Source organism: Scatophagus argus, chromosome 19 (genome assembly GCF_020382885.2).
Source record: "Scatophagus argus isolate fScaArg1 chromosome 19, fScaArg1.pri, whole genome shotgun sequence".
Classification (NCBI taxonomy): domain Eukaryota; kingdom Metazoa; phylum Chordata; class Actinopteri; family Scatophagidae; genus Scatophagus; species Scatophagus argus.
This window is the reverse complement of record NC_058511.1, coordinates 13,022,173-13,042,488: the sequence shown is the minus strand read 5'-3', so window position 1 is coordinate 13,042,488 and position 20,316 is coordinate 13,022,173. Positions and strand designations below refer to the sequence as shown.

General features: G+C 42.5%; 2 protein-coding genes across 2 annotated transcripts; one reads left to right on the top strand and one right to left on the bottom strand.

Annotated features, from left to right (window-relative positions):
• The first annotated feature begins 2,858 nt into the window (after positions 1-2,858).
• On the top strand, positions 2,859-12,821 carry LOC124050946. The gene is made up of 7 exons (XM_046373945.1): positions 2,859-6,665; positions 6,894-7,585; positions 7,730-7,772; positions 11,849-12,032; positions 12,254-12,355; positions 12,520-12,633; positions 12,718-12,821. The coding sequence occupies exons 1-7, from the start codon at positions 2,859-2,861 to the stop codon at positions 12,819-12,821; spliced, it is 5,046 nt and encodes a 1,681-aa protein (XP_046229901.1).
• A 6,013-nt stretch (positions 12,822-18,834) lies between these two features.
• On the bottom strand, positions 18,835-20,316 carry LOC124050924 (thyroxine 5-deiodinase-like). The gene has a single exon (XM_046373909.1). The coding sequence runs from the start codon at positions 20,221-20,223 to the stop codon at positions 19,420-19,422; it is 804 nt and encodes a 267-aa protein (XP_046229865.1). The 5' UTR covers positions 20,224-20,316; the 3' UTR covers positions 18,835-19,419.

Sequence of the window (20,316 nt, the reverse complement as noted above, 5' to 3'; positions counted from 1 at the left end):
ACATGAGGGGGAGAAAACACTAAGAGCACAGCACTCGTGTTTGGAAATAAGACAAGGAAGACAGAGGGAAGCAACTGCAAAAACAGACAAGCAGAGAGAAACACACACAGAGGGCTTTCACACTCTCCTGCTTTTTCCACTTGACTAAGCGATAGACGGATGTGCAGAGAGTGATGGAGGCAACCTTTTGCAGAGGGGGATGTTCAGATGACAGACTTTCTCTAATCAGTACGGGTGAATGCTTTTTCTCAGCATTTGATGGATGCATTCATGGGCGTTTTGCACTTACTGTGTAGGTTGCAAGGGGTATGCTCAGCAGGTAAATTGTTTCTGGGCACATTTTTCATAAAGTGTATTACATGTAATACAGCAATTTATAGATCCATCTCATCTAACCCCCATTAAAGCTCCACTCAGACAAGATGTGAGCACATGTGTTCTCTGCAGACCTAATTTTAAGCTAATTTCTAGGGCCTGTTATTAGTATGAGTGCCCATTTATCATTACTATATATATATATATATATGAAGAAATCCTGAAATACTGTCAGTTCAGTTAATTACAAATTCCTGTGAGTACAAACACATCATACATAGGAAAACGCATGCTAAGTGCAGTCGAAACAACAAACATGAGCAAAAAAGCTAAATGGAGCCTTTTCTGCTGGATCAGCGTGAAAGTTATTGTGATCCCGAAGTAGCCAAATATAGTCAAGCTGGTTTAATACTGCTCAGTGCTTAGATGGTCCACCCTCAGTTTCAGGAGAAAACCTGCTGCTGCTTAAACAACCCCTCTTAAGGTAATTCACAGATCATGGTTGTTTGTTATGCCTGTCTGCACCTGTTGTGTAAACTTGGGTAGCATTAGCTACAGCTGTTGGTCCCTGTGCGCTCATAGTTCAAGGACATTACATGGGCGTTGTCCACTCTTAGCCTGTTAACAATCATTTCTGAACTAACATTAGTTTGTTAGTATTTCTCAATTGCTGAATTCAGCTGCCTAGTTTTGGCTTCTGCGCTGCCTTGCGTTTTCTTATTTCTATAGCTGTTGAAACTTGTGTTGAAATATTAAAAAAAAAAAAAAAAAATTTTACATCAAAAAAATATCAAGCTGCTACCCTGAACACCAGTAATGCAAAAATACAGTATCAGTCTCAAAGTCCTAAGCAGCATGAACTCAGGCAAATGTGTAACCGTGAAAGCTGCAAATGTTTCAGCTTTACCAAATAAAGTTCCCCCTCAGGCTGAGATCTTATGACTCCACTGTATAGATGTAAAGAGAAGAAGAAAAAAGGGGATAAACTGGAGGAATACAACTGTAAGAAAAGGATTTGGCAGCTACCAGCAGCTAATGTACCTTGGCTGCTTGGGGCCACTGAAGAGCAACTACAAAACCAGTCCGGCAGTTTGTGGGAATGACTGTTTTGCTGAAATGTGTGTGACAGTTTCAACTTTAACATGTCACATGTTTCCATGATGATTCAGGTTTTTTTTTTCTTGTTTCTGAGACACCTTGGTGCAGTTCTTCCTCGACAAGCAGTGTTCCCACCCACACAACATTATACCCGCAGGCTGCACTCCATAAGTGCTGTTTCCAGGCTAACGCGGCTCTGCAGCTTTGTTCACAGTGTTACGTGCCATTGTATATTTTGCTGTCCCTTGTATGTGTGTCTGTCTGTGTTCTAGGTGCAGTTTCCTGAGAGATGATGCAGGGCACCTGCATCAAGCTGTGGGTGTGGCCTATATAAGTGGCTCTTTTCTCCGCCCTCTCTCTCTCTCCTCTCCCTGGCACAGGATCCCAGCCTTTGTTTGTGTTACTCATCTTTTGTTGTAAATAAATATGCTTTTCTTGCAACATATCTAGTATCATTTTACCTTAATGTGTTGTGACTTTGAGCCGGTCATAACATAATGGGGGCTCGTCTAAAGTTTAGTTTGAAGTAGGTGAGTTTGTTTTTGTTCCTCCAGACTCACGTTTTCCATTTTGTTGGTTAGTTAGGAGGTCCATGCTTGTGTTGCCACATGAGGTAGGGTTTTTTTTTGGAGAGCTTGCCTGGTTAAGTCAGCCGGCGGGTGTTGGAGTGACCATCACCACTTTATTGTTTTGGAGCGGTAACCCTGGGGTGGCCCCCGGCGTGCCCAGGAAAGCCGACGAAGACTAGTTGAGTCTTAGTAAGTCAGATTAACAGTCTTAGTTAGAGAGGGAACCAGGTAAGCTCTAGAGTAGGTTAGTTAGGAACACCAACTTCCAAATAGTGATAGCATGTGGTGGCATGTGCTGGCCTTTGTTTTCACACACACCGTGTGCTGGGTGTAGTGTGGGGAGTTAGAGCAATTTTTTTTATTTGCACAGTAGATTTTGTCAACTACTAGGCTGTAGTTGTGGTCTTTTGGAGAATTTGTGACCCTGATACTCATACATGCATGTGTGGGCTTTGTTTAGTCACATGGTTTTTGCAGGGATGACTCCATTTTCTTCTCAGTGGAGAAGAACAGTAGACTTTAGTGCTTGAGTGGTGTTGGCTCATGTAAGGGTGGCAGTAATACTATTTCTATACTGTGTGGCAAGAAATGGTTGTTGAGTAACTGCTACAGTTCAGCCTAGTGTGTTTTTTGTCAGTTTTTTTGCTTATTTGTGGCCTGGTGTAGTCCGACGGTGACATTAACTGTGCTTTCTGTTATGTAACACTTTGATTCTTTGTGGAAATGTAAAATTGTGTTATGCTGGGATGTTTGTAGTTGTTTAGTGTGCTTGGTGTTTGTAGCACTTGCTCTGTGTGGTAGTGTTAGTTGGGGTGCACTAAGTTGGGCCTCTCAGTGGTAATTTGTCTTTGCGTAAAGTTAGTGTGGCATTTCATTATGGAGTTCGATCTAGAGAAGTTTAAAGAAGCTCCTACAGCAGAGCAGCTTTCTTATTGCAGTAAGGCACAGCTCATGTCCATTGCGGAGCATTACTGCATTGAAACTGCGTCGACTTCTCTTAAGAAGGATGAGCTCAGAGCTAGAGTTGTCACTGCTCTTGCTAAACAGGGAGTGATTTCGAGTGAGTCGGAAGATTCAGACTTAAGTCACCCTTTTGAGGTTTCTACTAGTAAGACAGAGGCTGTGCAGTTACAAACTCAGTCTGTACGTTTACATGAGTTGGAGTTACAGTTTAAAATTAAACAGCTAGAAATTGAGGCAAAAGATAGAGAAGAGGGGAGGAAAATGGAAATGGAGAGGTTGCGGCTGGTTCATGAGGAGAAGATGAAGGAACTGGAGCTGAGGTCAAGTGAGACGCAGTCTCAGAGTGCCAGTTCTCATGCGTCTACTGCTTCTCCTCGGTTTGATGTTGGGAGGAACATTAGTTTAGTTCCTCATTTTTCTGAAAAAGAAGTGGAAAAATACTTTTCCCATTTTGAACGTGTAGCCACCACATTTGAATGGCCTAAAGATGTATGGACGCTGTTGCTGCAGTGTGTTTTATCAGGTAAAGCACAGGAGGTCTATTCTTCGTTAACACTCACCCAAAGCGCTGATTATGAAATTGTTAAAGCAGCCATTTTGCGGGCTTACGAGCTGGTCCCAGAGGCCTATAGGCAGCGATTTAGAGGTTTTCGTAAGATTGACAAGCAGACTTTTGTAGAATTTGCCAGAGAGAAGGAAATTCTGTTCGATAGATGGTGCACATCTCAAAAAGCTGAAACTAGAGAGCAACTTCGCGAGTTGGTACTCCTGGAAGAATTTAAAAACTGTGTTCCTGAGGCAGTTGCAACCTATTTGAGTGAGCAGCGTGTGTCCAAAGTTGGGGACGCCGCTGTACTTGCTGACGAATATGTTCTGGCTCACAAAGGGGTCTTTAATGATAAACATCTTGAGGCTAAGAACCATGCTTTTACTCGTCCTCTTCGCTTTAAGGCTAGCAGTAATGGTCCTGGTTCTTCTGTTTTTGCTTCAAGGCCTGCTAGTTCTGGCTCTGGAAACTCTGAGAGGATTTGTTTTTTTTGTAAAAAGCCTGGTCATGTCATAGCTGATTGTCATGCTCTCAGTAAAAAGCAGAAAGCTGCTAAGCCAGTGGCATTGTTGGCTTCAGTGTCACGTCTGCCTGGTGGAGTTAATTGTCCCAGTCACTTCACTGAAGACAGGCCTGGGGTGGGAAAAGGTCTGAGTAAGTCCAGTGAGAACAGCACTGAGTCTGATCTTTTTGCACCTTTCCGTATGGAGGGGTTGGTGGCCATCTCTGAGTCAGATAAGTTTGTCCCCGTTCGTATTCTAAGGGACACAGCAGCCGCTCAGTCTTTGTTGGTGGAGGGAGTTTTGCCCCTCTCTGAAGAAACTTCTACTGGTGAAAATGCTTTGGTGCGGGGGTGTGGTCTGACTTGGATTGAAGCCCCATTGCATGTTGTGTATTTACAGTCTGGGTTGGTTACAGGCTCTGTGGCAGTGGCTATTCGCCCTGAACTTCCTGTGGAAGGAGTGGACATGATTCTGGGGAATGATTTGGCTGGTGGGGAGGTGTTCCCTACACCCATTGTTGTGAACAACCCAGTTGGCTCTAGGTTTGTTAACCAAGGTGATCAGGCATCTCAGATGACAAAAGTCTTTCCTGCTTGTGTGGTAACTCGCGCTCAGTCACGTAAGGTTGAAGATGTGGTAGATCTTTCAGAAATGTTTATTGCTCCATGCAAAGAAACTGTCGAGAATGTGCCTGCTGGTCCCTCTGCTGCTTCTAAGTTCACAGTAGCTAAGCAGTCTAATGATTCCACTGTATCTGAGTCTATTGAGGTTACATTGTCCAGTCCTGTCACCTTGTCTGATGAGTCTGAGGCTCAGTTAAAGGTTGGCAGGGAGCAGTTGGTAGAGGCTCAGAAGGCCGATCCTTCTTTGGCTAAGTGTGTAGCAGCAGCATTGCCTAAAGATAAGATTGGTGCCTCTCAAGTGGCTTACTACTGGGAGGATGGTATCCTCATGCGCAAGTGGGCTCCTTCAGCTGATGACAGTGAGTGTAATGATGTACATCAGATTGTTGTCCCTGCTGGTTACCGGGCACAGATATTGAGCTTAGCTCATGATAATGTTTTGTCTGGTCATCTAGGGATAGCTAAAACTTACTATCGCATATTAAAGCATTTCTTCTGGCCTGGTTTGAAACGTGATGTTTCCCAATATTGCCACTCATGTCATACATGTCAGTTGGTTGGGAAACCAAACCAAGTGATCCCACAGGCTCCACTTCATCCTATACCTGTGATGGGGGAGCCCTTTGAGAGACTCCTCATAGATTGTGTTGGCCCGTTACCCAAGTCAAAATCTGGTCACCAGTTTCTCCTGACCTTAATGTGTGCTGCAACTCGATACCCTGAGGCAATCCCACTGCGTTCTCTCAAAGCTAAGGTGGTAGTAAAAGAACTGATGAAATTCTGTACCACTTTTGGATTGCCGAAGGTAATTCAAACAGACCAGGGTACTAACTTTATGTCGAAAGTGTTTTCTCAGGTGTTGGAAGAGTTGGCTGTGAAACATCAGGTCTCCAGTGCCTACCACCCAGAGAGCCAGGGGGCACTAGAGCGCTTCCACCAGACCCTGAAGACAATGTTGCGTGCTTACTGTCTTGAAACTGGTAAGGAATGGGATGAAGGTATACCATTCCTGCTTTTTGCTGTTCGAGAGACTGTTCAGGAGTCACTGGGTTTCAGTCCGGCAGAATTGGTATTTGGCCACACAGTTCGTGGACCTTTGAAGTTGTTGCGTGAGCAGCTGACGGGGGTTACTTCTCCTGTCCAAAATGTGCTGGACTATGTCAGTTCTTTCAGAGAACGTCTCCATCATGCCTGTGAGGTAGCGAAAGAATCACTGTCTGGCTCCCAATCTAAAATGAAGGCTCACTTTGATAAGAGTGCTGTTAGACGCAGTTTTAAACCTGAAGATCCTGTGCTGGTTTTTCTTCCTATTCCTGGTTCAGTGCTTCAGGCCAAGTTTACTGGCCCTTATGTAATTGAAAAGAAACTGAGTGAAACAGATTATGTTATCCGTACTCCTGATAGGAGACGAAAAACTCGTGTATGTCATGTGAACATGCTCAAGCCCTACTGTGCCCGGCTCAGTGAACCTACCTATTCCCCTCCAGCTAAGGTGTTGCCTGTAGCTTTAACAGCAGTACTGCCATGTTATTCTCCTCAGGATGATGATCTAGTGATGCAAGATGATCCTGTTCTGTGTGCTCGGCTGTCAAACTCTCAAGTGTTGAGTGATTTGGAGAATTACTTGTGTCATCTTTCTGGGACAGATAAGAGTGACATTCTCAAGTTAATTGAAAGTAATCACATGCTGTTCTCAGATGTACCGACCCAAACCACAGTGTTACAGCATGACATTGACGTTGGTGACTGCCCTCCTATTAAGCAGCATGCCTACCGTGTGAATCCCACCAAAAGAGCTCAAATGCAAAAAGAGGTTGAGTACTTGCAACAGCATGACCTGGCTGTTCCCAGCTCCAGTGCCTGGAGCTCTCCATGTTTATTAGTGCCAAAGTCTGATGGAACATCACGCTTTTGTACTGATTTCCGGAAACCTAATGCTGTAACTAAACCAGACTCTTTTCCTCTTCCTCGCATAGAAGATTGCATCGATAGAGTTGGAGCTGCTCGCTACGTCACCAAGCTGGACCTGTTAAAGGGCTACTGGCAGGTACCTTTAACGCCACGTGCATCTGAGATTTCTGCATTTGTGACACCAGATAGTTTCATGCAGTACACGGTCATGGCATTTGGTATGCGCAATGCCCCTGCCACCTTTCAGCGCCTTATGCAAATAGTGCTGTCTGGTGTGGCAAACTGTGAAGCCTATCTTGATGATGTGGTGGTCTATTCTGCTGACTGGCAATCCCACGTGGAAACCTTGTCTGTTGTGTTTCAGTGCCTGCAGGATGCATCCCTCACCCTGAATCTAGCAAAATGTGAGTTTGCCAAGGCCACCATCACTTATCTTGGCAAGAAGGTTGGTCAGGGACAAGTGCGGCCAGTAGATGCCAAAATAACAGCTATTGCTGAGTTCCCTGTTCCCACCACTAAGCGGGAACTGCGTCGCTTCCTTGGGCTAGCTGGTTATTATAGAGGGTTCTGCCGTAATTTTGCTGCCATTGTGTCTCCTTTGACTGATCTCCTTAGCCCCACCAAGGATCTATTGTGGGACACCAATTGTGAGCTGGCTTTTCAGTCCGTGAAAGCTTTTCTCAGCTCTTCTCCAGTGTTGTCGGCTCCTAATTTTGCAGTTCCATTTAAGTTGGAGGTTGATGCAAGCGGAACTGGTGCTGGTGCTGTACTGCTGCAGGAGGATTCCTCGGGTATCGATCACCCTGTTTGTTATTTTTCTAAGAAGTTCTCTGCAGCCCAACGTAGGTATAGCACTATTGAAAAAGAGGCTTTAGCCATGCTTTGGGCCCTCCAACATTTTGAGGCTTATGTTGGCTCAACACCACAGCCGGTGTTGGTCTTTACTGATCACAACCCTCTAGTCTTTCTAAGCCGTATGTACAACCACAACCAACGGCTCATGCGGTGGGCTCTTATGGCCCAGAACTTTAATATAGAGATTCGGCACAAGAAGGGGTGCGATAATGTTGTTGCTGATGCCCTCTCTCGTGTAACCTAGGAGGTTGATGCTGACAGCAGGGCTGTCATCTTAAGGGAGGGGGTGTTACGTGCCATTGTATATTTTGCTGTCCCTTGTATGTGTGTCTGTCTGTGTTCTAGGTGCAGTTTCCTGAGAGATGATGCAGGGCACCTGCATCAAGCTGTGGGTGTGGCCTATATAAGTGGCTCTTTTCTCCGCCCTCTCTCTCTCTCCTCTCCCTGGCACAGGATCCCAGCCTTTGTTTGTGTTACTCATCTTTTGTTGTAAATAAATATGCTTTTCTTGCAACATATCTAGTATCATTTTACCTTAATGTGTTGTGACTTTGAGCCGGTCATAACAACAGCAACAGGTGGGCAGCGTTAAGAGGGTCATCAACACTAATGTTTCTCACGTGGACCTGGTGTACTCAAGATTTACAAACCTGAACTACTGCTGTCTGTTGTCACATTTAAAGTTGTACTGGTGCACTTGTGAGGACATTGTGTTAACTTACACTCACTTCCTGAAGGCCAACCTTTATCCATAAGTTCAGCTTACCTTGTCATATTTCTTTAACTCAATGTCTTAACCCTAGTATAATTAAGAGGTAACCCTGCATGGAGCAGATTTTTGTTCTTGGAGGGGAATGGAGTCCCGACATGCAATGATACCACTTCATGTGATAAAGACAAAAGAACAATGAATAATTTGAATAAGCTGCTCAGGGGTATTAATAACTAGAAGCAAGTAGGTGGTATTCCCACTTCTGTAGAGCTCCACACGTCTGAGGTGCAGAGAGATGCGTCATGCAGGGGTCGCACTGTGCAGCAGGAGGATGGGAGAGAGGAGTGAGACCGGAGGGGAGACGCTGTTTGTCGCTCTGCACTCTGGCATCTCATGTTGTTCATCCGATGTATTGAATGCTTCATTTGGATCAATATTTTTGACAGAATGATCAGAGGAGGGAAGTCGTACTAAAGCGGATCCACTGCACAAAAATATCCACGTTGTCTGATGCTTGGCTAACATCATTAAAAAAAATCTTGCATAAAAACAAAAAGAAAAAAAACCAAACAAACATTAAATGTTTTTTTCTCAGTTTGCACCAGAGTAAGAAACGAGTGTGAGCCTTAACTGTGCGTAATTCGACCGAGGCTTTGTTATTGAGAGCGGCACCCAGTGACATCTGCGACAGCCAGATCTCTGGATAAATTGATCTCATAGCAACCACATTGCCATGGCATCCAGGCTACAGATGCCATGCTGAGGTGATATGTGCAGAGGGAGTGACTGCAAGACTGACAGTTTTTCCAAAAGAAAAAATTCTGAATGATTCATCCACTTTCCATCCCTAAATTATTATCTGCAATCGTTGGCCTCCCACCATTTCCTGCCTATTCTTTTAAATACTAATTACTTTTAACCATTTCTCCACAGCAGCCTCCTCACTCTGTGATTGATGTTCCTCTTCACTGTGGATCAGTGAGTTTTGTGCAGGTCAGCATAGGTAGCACTTGGAAGTCCTTGCTGCATTTTTAGTTATTTACTCTTCATATAAGTTAAATAAGCTCCTGTCATTTCTTTGTGGATGTACACATGTACCCATGCACACGTGCATTTAGGCACGTGTGCATGGGCACTGAAAACCCTGTGAGTTTTGAGATCTTGTAAAAGTCACGAGTCACTGCCCTGATACATATGTACTAAAATAAACTTTTATGAATCTGAGACTGAAAGAAAATATGATGAACTTAAAATGAAATGATGCGTTGGAAATTCCATTTTGTTGTTCGCTATGCTTGATGCAAATTCTGCCTACCCAAAATACCTCTTATAAATATATTATTATTTCTTTAATTATGCAGTTAAAGAATCACAGAATTTCAAAAAGATATAATTAGAACACTCATTTCATCTTAGCACTTAATATGAAACTTATGAAAGTGCTTGTTTCCATGACAATTTCTTGAACTTTGTGTCAGTATTTATCAGTAATTGCAATTTGTCTGTATAGTCTGCTGTCTCTGTAGATTAAGAATTAACAATTGCTTTATTGGCAGTATAAATATTTTTTATATACACATACATTTTTTCTTCTGCATTTAACCCATCCTTGGTTGAACACACATGCAACACCCAGCAAATCACATGCAGTGAAACACACAGGAGCAGTGGGCTGCCACTGTCAAACGCCCAGGGAGCAAATTGGGGGTTAAGTGAAGTGCTATGCTCAAGGGCACATCAGTCGGCTGATGGGGGGAGCATTTTTCTCATTAATCACTCCACCACACCCCAGTTTTTCCTGCCCGTCCAGTGGGGGAATCTAGCTGGCGACCCTTCGATCACAAGCCGCTTCTCCAACCTCTAGGCCATGGCTGCCCCCTGATTCTATCACTGTGGTTTTTGTAAGTTAATGTAATTATACAAACACTGTTGAACATGAACTTAAAATGTATTTTTGAGGACTTCAGATTTTGTCCCTCATCTCTTAAAATCCCATTAAAGAAGAATCTCTTCACAGCTAGTGTGGAGAAAAGGAATGCTAACAATATCCAGGAATTGTACTTATGATGTTGACCATGAAAGACTGAAATAACACATTTATACTTATAGGGACATATATCAAAGTCAAATACCAACATACTGTCATCCCTGGACAATGCTCCGCTGGAAATGATTCTGAATTTCAATAATGTTGTTATTGCTTAGGTTGTGTGCATAGTTTATGAAATGGACCCTAACCTCCCCAGTGTTATTGTCTAGCCCATTTTGTTTATTATCAGTATATGTTGTTCTCACAAGTTATATTGTCTGAATTTTTCTATTCACCATACGAAGCTACGATTTCTCCTCCACAAGAGTCTGATGTGATTATGTTAAAATGCTGCTGTGCTCAGTACAGGTGTGTTGTCCTGCTGGACTGTGTAGAAACCACCACATGTCACATGTTTTCTTTTCTTCACCTGTGTGACATTTATTATACTTTTATTTTATTCATTTATTATACTATACTACTAGAAGTGAACCTGTCTCTGATTAACAGCCAAATTTCTGCCTTCTATCTCACCACCAAACACAAAGCTCCTGTGAGTCACAGCGGTCAGGGCATCTAAAATTGTAAAGTGTATTATCGAGTGTCTCTCTCTGCATGGATACACTGTCCCATGGTTACAAACCTTGTTTCACACCATCACATGACTTGAAGAGCTTGCAGATAAATGGAAAGTCATGAGATTGGCTTGATGAAGAGATATTATTTCAACAAGGCATTCTACCTTGTCTCAAACAGCATAATGACTTTATTTCATGAACTGTATGTAACAGTAGGACTTGGGAATATCTTCTGATATGTGCCAGGTTAATTAAGGCTACTAATCAGAGAAGAAGGGAGTGCTGTTTATTTGTTATACCATAATGTGACCAAGATGGACGTCTTGTTGTCTGTGAGTTATCCAGCATGCCGGAGAGTGGAGTTATGGGTGGAGTTGAGTGATCAACAACAACAACAACAAACAAAAACATGGAACGTGTGCATACATAATCTACAATGCAACCTGCAGAAAACAATAAAAACGGAAAAAAAGAGGACATCCTCACCCTACTTTAAACCCATAAAATATACTAAAGGCAAATACATTTTATGAGGAAAGGGGGGATTATTTGTTTTTCTTTGAACTAATCACAATTGTCTTGGGCAATGACAAGCCGGGAAGGTAAACGCCCTGCAAAATACTCTTAAGAATGTGTACTGCACATGAGGCAAGCTCCTGGCATTAATATTGTTAGTGAATCTGATTTTTTCAGCTTGGAGGTTGTTGTTGTATACAACATGCAAGTCAGATTAGTGATAAATACACTTACTGTTTGTGGTTGTTTAAAGCAGTATTCATTTTTTATTAAATTATATTTATTTATTTATTTGGCTACTTGGGCAGTACTGAACAACAGCACCAGCTGTGCTGATCACTGAGTTATGTGATTGGTCAGCAGCGTAATACTGGGCTGCCTTTTTTCAAAAGTTCAGTCTGGTTCAACTTTTTGCCACAGGGCAGTCGTGTTCTTTTTCATATACCCATGTGGCCTGCAGCACAAGCAGCCTAAAATACAACTTAAAATAAATAGGAAGGTTGCCCTTTTTGTCTTATTGTCCTTTATGCTCCCACTGATGCTCTCACCTCCTCTCACACCTCCACCATCCCCTCACACCCCCAAACAACCACACGCTGAACCCCAATCTGTCCCTCTCTACTGAGCAGGTGAGGAAAGAGTTCAAAAAGATCAAGGCGAAAAAGGCTGCAGGTCCAGATGGCATGTGCAGACCAACTCTGTGGGATTGTGGAGCACATCTTCAACCTGAGCCTGAAGCTGGGGAGAGTTCCACAACTGGTGGAACCAGTCAAGGCAGATGGCTGCCCATCTTGAGCAGGGGTCTGCCCCGAGGTTTCTGCCTTCTAAAAGGCAGTTTTTGCTTGCTCAAGTGCTTGCTCAAGGGGGAATGTTGGGTTCTCTATATTACAATTTAATTAAAGAGTTTGGTCTAGACCTGCTCTAATTGGAAAGTGTCATGAGATAACTTTTGTTGTGAATTGTCGCTATATAAATAAACTGAATTGAATTGAATTGAACTGTGGAAAACACCCTGCGTGGTGCCGGTGCCAAAGATACCACACTCAAAGGACTTCAACAGCTACAGGCCAGTAGAGCTGACATCACACCTGATGGAGACGCTGGCAAGGCTGGTCCTCGTCCATCTACGCCCTCTGGTGGGACCATCCATGGACCCGATGCAGTTTGCCTATCAGCCTGGCATCGGGGTGGATGACGCTGTGATACAATGGCTGAATGATGTCAGTCTGCATTTCTTAAGATTTGATCAATCTCCCACTCCTCCCCCCACACAGCCGCATGTCCCCAACCTGACACGTAGACCACACCCCAATCCTGAGGGGCAAGCTGGAGATGGCTGTGGTGGACTCTGACCTGACGGAGTGGATCCTGGACTACCTCACAAACCGGCCCCAGTTTGTGAGAGCCCGGGACTGTGTGTCTGACCTCCATACTTGCAGTGTGGGGGCTCCCCAGGGAACAGTCCTGCCCCCCTTCCTCTTCACCCTCTACACTGCAGACTTCAGACACAACACAGACAGCTGTGTCCTGCAGAAGTTCTTGGATGACTCTGCGCTTGTCGGCCTCATCACCGATGACGACGACGTGACGCCTCGTTGGTAGTAAAGCTATTGAGATAGAAAGAGCTCATCGTATTTACAACCCGTACGCGAATTGGATGTTTATGTTTCAGAGGGACAATTTCAGTTATTTCTATAAGATATAGCCTGAGTTTTCCGATAGTAAGCTTTATGTCCACATATGTTTCAGCTGTTTATATACCTGTGTCAGGTCAGTTATGTTTATAAGTGGGATACAGCAGTGGTCAGGTCACACAGAAACATGTGTTTTGGGGCATGAGTATGGCAGCAATGGGGTGGGTGTGGGTCTCTTACTGGCCTATAAGCTTAGATACTTGGTTTATGGTCAAGTTTATAACTGGAATACAACCACACTGATTTTCGATAATGGTTAAATTGACTATCCTGAGTTTGATTGGCAATATCAAGAGGGTTAAATGTCAAAAACTGATGCGACGAGTAAAGGCTGTCGTTTTAAAGTCTGTCACAGACTCTATTATACACCTGTCACCAGGTTTCTGGCTGATTTACTTTCACAATATAGTGTTACTTGAGTTGTCTACTGCACGGATTAATAATGCCAAAGCCTCCACTCTGGAAGCGTGGTCGGGTGAGGCTGCACAGATAAAGGATAAACTTCTTGGATTGTGAACAGAGAAACACCACTTACTACAATATACTGTTGATACCTGATGATGTTTGACTGGTCCAGGGGAGACCTGAGAGGGGATGGAGGGATGCTACTGGGAGGGAGAGGTGGGGGGATGGGATGTTTGGATGTATGTTTTACTTGCAGGGGTTCAATAAAAACTCTTTACAAAAAAACCCCAAAAAACTAACAATAATAATAATCACAAATTTATTTATATAGCACCTTTCAACAACCAGAATGTGTCCTGGGTCACTCTGAAAGACCACCTACTCTGACATTCTTGGTAAGTACACACCAATCACACTGTCTAATTTCCATTTGATTCACAGTAATGGAAATTACGCAGCTCTCTTACCTGCCAAGTTCAGTAGCGGATGTTTGTGAACACATTGTCTGTTTCACCACTGAAGTGGTAACTACGATATAAATGAATATAAAAGTAGTAGTAGATAAAATTGTGCTATCTTGAGAGCTGTTGCTCTTGGCCTAATGAGTGTCATAGATGGCAACATTTAGCAGTTGTTTGAACACACTGTTTCAACTCTTTTCACCGTTTACACCAAGTTTGTGGAGGGTGCTACATTTTTCATTGACAGAGACCTGTCAGAGTTTACATATCAGTGTACAGTTACAAATACTTTTTTGTTACCTGTAGAGAAAATGCCCAGACTCCCTCAATAAATTGCACTATTTTGTGAGCGAGGGAGCTAGAAGAAACAGCAAACAACAAATTCTCACTTATTTAGGTAAAATTGTTAAATTGTAAATTTAACAATTCTTAAACTAAAGTTATTTCTTTCATTGTGGCAAAAAATGTTTCTTTTTGTCCCAGCGTGTTGGGCTGTACTGTTGGCCCACTGCTTAAAAACAACAACATATTTGGTCTTTGCAAACAGAAAGATGTACAAAGATCTATGGGTTTCTTTGCATAACATCACAAATGATCACTCAAGACACATGTTAAAAGGTCTGAAGAGTACACCCGTACTTTGACTCTCAGCCAGTCTCTGCTGCTGACTGCCTCTTACTTTTGCAGTCTTAGCTGTCTGAGATCAGCTGTGAACCAGGACTTGTCCTTGTTGTAACTCACCCTCGTGTGGTGAGTCCTCGTGGAAGCTGATGTGGAACTACGATGTGTTGCATACAAGTGACCACTTCCTCATTAAAAATAGTCATTTGTCTGTTGTTATAAAATAATTTATTGCTGCAGTTTTAAATAGACATAACTACAGTGGTGTAAAAGATGAACAGCTATGTGATCAGACTGTCTTATCTCATACATGTTGTTATAATTCATATTTTTAAGTTTTCTCCTCCTTGGAATTTCTCATCCTGCTACAAGAGGGATTATGAGTTGAGACGGTTGTGTGGTATTCAACAGTTAATAATTTTATTTAACCAGGAAATACCTTACGGGGATTAAACATCCCTTATGAGCTGGCCAAGATAGCAAAGAATTTGTTTGGTCCAAATTAAATCACACTTGATAACCCAGTAGAGGTCTCAAACAAAAAGGATGTTCTTGCAACCTCTGCCTGGTGCCTGTGAGCCTGGAAAATAAATCCAGAAATTCTGCCACATAATTGGCTAAATCGAACACAAAATGTCAACATGTATGAGTTAATAACAAACAGGCAAATAGTCATTTTATTTTGACAAACTTCAGCTGTTCTTTTCTAGTTCAGTGTAGAAGAACAAAAGGTCATTTGACTACAACAACAGAGACATTGCTGCTTATAGCGGGTCACTAAATTTCCACCTTTAGACCTTCAAACCATCCTTCAATACAATGTTAACAGTGATTTTGTTTTAGAAATATGAAACAGCTATGTGTCCTATAGTAATACACATTTTAAAAAATTATTAAAAGTATGCTACATTTCCAAAAGCCAGAAGTTGAAGGTATTTAACAAAGTTTAAAAAAATGATATTTACTCACATGTATAGACAGTGCAGTTATTTTTCATGAGTAAATGGAAATGAGGATACAAATTGGGTTGAAAAAAGTACTCATTTTCAAGAAAAGAAGAATTTAGTTTAGCTTTCAGGAGTCAGACTTGGAGAATCAACACTGACCATGTTGTCTCACAGATGCTAGGACTGAAATGGTCTGAACCTATGCTGCATTTATTTTGAATAAACAAAAACACATTGTTATGTGAATGTGAACTGTTCACACCAACACTTTAAATGTCTGTGTATTGTGAGACGGAGCACTCAAACCAGACCCTTGAGTCTAGTCTGCACAGCAACACTGAGTCCCATGGAAATGTGATTCGTGTGTGCTGCAAGCAGTGGCATAATCTAATGAAACACCAAAGTATTACACCTTTTTTTCTAAAATGTATTTTATATATTAAAAAATTACCTCAAATAGATTTAACTTATTTCAACTATTTCAATATCAAATTCCAGTGTTTTCCCGATTGTTGTGCAACAGTCTCAAGTTTTTTTGTGATATTACAACACTGACTTCTGGAAACCTCCTGCAACAAGGCTAAAACTCGTTCCAGGGTATTTAATTAGTCCCAGAACTTGCACTAATAAAAACCAGCTTGACCCTCACCATGCGCTCGCAACTGCTCAACACTCATCTAGGTGGCTTTTGAGAATTTGGAGGTGAGAATTGAATAATCAGTGACATAACCTTTGATTGACTGTGATGCCAGTGATGAGAAGTGATGCAAGAAGCACTCAGATCTTAGAAAAATACATTAACATATACTTAAGGTACTAAAAGTAAAAGTACTCATTATCCAAAATGGCATATTTCAAAATAATGTATATTATAATATCAGATTATAATTATTTCTGCATTAATGTGGTCATCATTTTAATGTTAAAGTGGTTAGCTGTGATTTAAATACTTTGTGCAGTTTATCCTCTGGTGTAGCTTGTGAATTTTCCCTCAGGTATCAATAAAGTTTTATCTTAAGCTAAATCTCGTTTTTAAACCGTTACAGCTATTAAAGCACAACACTGTGATAAGAGAGTCAGTTAATCAGCAATCGCTGACTAAAGAGCCTTTTAACATAACAGTGTTTGCCTGAGACTGACACAAAAAGAAAGGTGAGCTGTCTAGCATCTCTCTCTACAGAAAACATCTGTCTTGACAGCAGAGATGCTGTTTGTACATCCTTTACAGAATACTGCATATAACAGCGTGGGCCAGTTGTAACTGTAAATATCACAACGTAGCAGCAAATTAATCACACAGCAAGAAAATGCACGACAGAGTGGGACACAGTCAGAAAGCAGTCAAACTTTGTCAGTGTCAGATTGGCATGTTTCAAAATGCATTGTAATGAGAATACAGTCCACATGCACTCAAGTCCTGCTCACTCTGAAGGCTTTTTGTCACGACCCCACAAACACCACAGAGTAACACCATCTGCAGTGAGCCTGTAATATCTGCAGTCAGCTGCTCCGGCAACAATTTTGCACTGAATAGCATGTGCAAGGTGTTGTAGTATTTCTTTCATATCAGACATCTCGTTATCTCTCCTGAGCAGCCACTCTGAAGCTGCTGGTAGTGAGTGCATACGCCTCAGCGTAAGTACACCTAAAACAGCACTGTGATGGGACCAACCTCTCAGAGAATCATTCACGGGCTAAAAATCTGATTGTCCTGAAAGCTGTTTTGTTCTTTCACCACCAGGCCTGACAGCAATACACAAATGGGTTTCTTGCTGAGTGAAGCAATGTTTTTCACAGATGTTTTGTACTTTCTAATTTTCCTCCCCGGCTTTGCGCTAGTTTGAAAAGACTCCTTTCACAAATGTGGTGTCAGCTCTTATCGTCTCCTGGATGAGAAGCCTCTTTTTTAACGCCTTCGGCTGGACAAGCTCAGTTAGTTGACCATCGAAGGTGAAAACAGTAGCAGGTTCAGAAGCAGCGGGTGTAGATGCAGTCTTGTTCATTAGATGGTCTAGGGTGACATCCCGCTTATCAGGGCTGGTGTGGTTACAAGGTCCAGGTTCACAGTTAACAGTTCTGTAGCCGTAACTTATGCGAGCTGGATCAATATTTTCTCTCTCTCTCATTGCTGCTCTGGTTGAAAGGATGGGAGGTTCATGAAAAATTACTGAGTTGGTGAAAGAACTGGGAGAACTACCACCGATGGGTATGTGGAAGGCTGATACAGAGTTTGTTTGGTCATGATTGATTGACCAAATTAGAAGAAATGAATCCTTTATTTGCCACAAGAACTCCAAGACATACACTTTAACTAAAAGTTTTTGATTACAAATTATTTGTGATATAATGTGCTCCATAAGAAGTGGAGGTTGTACCCCCCTCCACGTCCCACATCCATGGACGAGTGGGACCTACAGTAATCGCATTGCTCTCTAATCCTAAATACATGCAGCAGTGCGCCTATGTGAGAATTCTTGTGTGTTATGTATGTGTTTGAACACATAAATGCATAGGAGAGAGTGAAGAAGAGATTCCAGAAATAACAAGAAACTGAGAAAGACATAAATGAACTGAAGCCGCTGCATCACACCACCTAATCAGCTCAGCTCCCTTTGTTTTTAAGACTAATCCACATATGGCATGTCATGACTCTAGCTAACACAAAGGAAACATTTGATCAGATGGGATTTTTCTCCTCACAAACAAGTTTACTTTGAGCTACTTGTCGTGGGTGTGATTTCCTCCAGACATGAATGTATAGCTTACACTCTTTTGAATCAGTTCGTGAATCAGGTCAGTAAAGACTTGATTCAGTTCATCAAATTAGCGGCCAAAAAAGGCACTATTTAAATATAGTAAAGAGAATAACTAATATTAAATTATCTATTTTCCCGAAAACTTGAAGCACTCTTTGTTGTACTGGGAAATTTTTCTGACCTTTTCTTGATCACCACGCATCCACAATTCATGATCTCTTCTGACTGTGAAGTAGCTTTCTTCCTTTAAGTTGTATAAATAAAACTGACTTCTGTTTCCTTGTTGCCTACTCGTACAAAAGTGATTTCTAGCCTCCCTTTTCACATATTTCATGGATGAATGTGGGCTAATGAAAAGTGAACGGTTTACTAATCAGTCACAAGGACACAGTATTTGCATTCTGCTTAGATTAGTTTGGGGGACAGTTGTGACATGAATAGGGTTGATTATAAGAGTTGGGTCAGTTGAGGTAAGTCTGATTTTCCATTTCTTAAACAGTCATAAATCATGAAAATAATTTCAAGCTGTCAACAATCATGAAACATCCTAAAAGGCAGTGCAAACAGGCGACATCATCAGATCTGAGGGCAAAGACATAAGCCTGATAGGCAAAGGATTTACACAATCAGGGGCTTAAATTCATCCTAATTTTCTTGTGCACTCAATAAAAGCCCAATTAAAACTGAACTTTGAACTTCAAGGTGTTTGTTTCACAGTCGACAGTAAATCGTCAATGTGCCATCTGACATTTATTTAAAAACATTTGTTCAATTACATGGGTTCAACATTACATCGTCTGGCAGTCGATCATGGAGGAAAGCATCCTGCTAATATGGACCCGGTGTCAGAGACATCAGTGTCGGTTTTCTGGCTTCGCCTTTTAAAAACCGAACTTCACAGAAACACCAGGGTTGAAATATTAGTCTGAACACACACACACACACACACACACATCAGTATTGTAGAAAAATAGAGTGATCACTTATTGAATCCAGTTTCAACAGATTCAAGACTTTTCCATACAAAAAAACAATCGCTATGAGCAATCATTTAAGGTCAAGACGAGCACAACAACAGCCTACAGCCTATAGAGTTAGGCTGGGATATGACTTTAGGCTATTTGTCACAGAGTCCTGAATATCTTTAGGCAAAAAACAAACAACAACAACAAAACAAAAAACAAAAACAAACAAACAAAAAAAAAGACATAATGTGCCATTTGTGAACATTTGACAGCAGCATCTGAATATTTTGCACTGTGAGTTGGACACTTAAGCAAAATGGGCAGAGAGTCAGGCAGTTCAGCATCTTTCAACTACACATGCAGCACCGCCGTTTGGGAATCCACCAGATCGTTCCTGTACTGCTCCAGCCAGTTTCTAAGCTCGGAAATCCTGTATCCCTCTGGACCTCTGCCCCCCTGGTACACAACTCTCTCATCCCTCACGATGTAAAGTCTCTCAAAGTAGGCTCCGTACGCGGCGTTGGATGAGTTGTCCATATTATCCACCACCACGTTGCTCCCCGGCATCTCGGCGAGCATCAGCTGAGCGGCTCTCAGTCTGTCTTCCAAACACCGGTGCTTGGGAATCTGATACGGAGCGTCCGAACTCACCCAGCCGTCCAATGGATGCGCCTCCTCGATATATACAACTAAAAAGTCCGCAATGTCTGCGTACTGCTTCACGACGCGCTGAAACGCCGCCAGGCGCGTCATGAATGGCGGTCAGGAGCAGCTGCCAAAGTTAAGGATGAGCGGTCTCTTCCCTTTCATGCAGTCCAGGATCCGGACCCTTTTCCGCTCCTGTACCAGCATCACCTCGGTGTTGGGCGCAGCGCACCCGAGGTGTGCGGATTTGAGAAAGTCCAATTTCTGACCGTACCACACGGCCCTGAGGGACTCCAAGGTGAACATCTTATTAGAGTCGGAGACGCACACCGGCGGGTCGTCCGAGCTGTCCTGCCTCTCTCCCATTTTCAGGAGCACTTTTTTCCTAATACACAAGAAATCCAGAAGCCACAGCATTACGGCGGCCAGGAGGAACCGGGGCAGCAGCATCAGGCACAGGGCTGCATGCTTCAGCGCCCTCGCCATTTGGACACCGCCAGAATCGTGCATGATCTCTCCCTTTTCCCGATAGGATGAGATTAGGCGGCGAAGGAGACTACTAATATTTAGTCACCTTTACCCATTGGAGAAAACTAACTGACG

What these genes read in the sequence shown, in the direction of transcription:
- LOC124050946 (XM_046373945.1), top strand. Translation starts at nt 2,859, where the DNA reads ATGGAGTTCGATCTAGAGAAGTTTAAAGAAGCTCCTACAGCAGAGCAG. An exon ending in TGTTAAAGGGCTACTGGCAG is followed by an intron (nt 6,666 to 6,893) that starts GTACCTTTAACG and finishes GTTGTGTTTCAG; the next exon opens with TGCCTGCAGGATGCATCCCT. An exon ending in GTTTGTGAGAGCCCGGGACT is followed by an intron (nt 12,634 to 12,717) that starts GTGTGTCTGACC and finishes TCTACACTGCAG; the next exon opens with ACTTCAGACACAACACAGAC.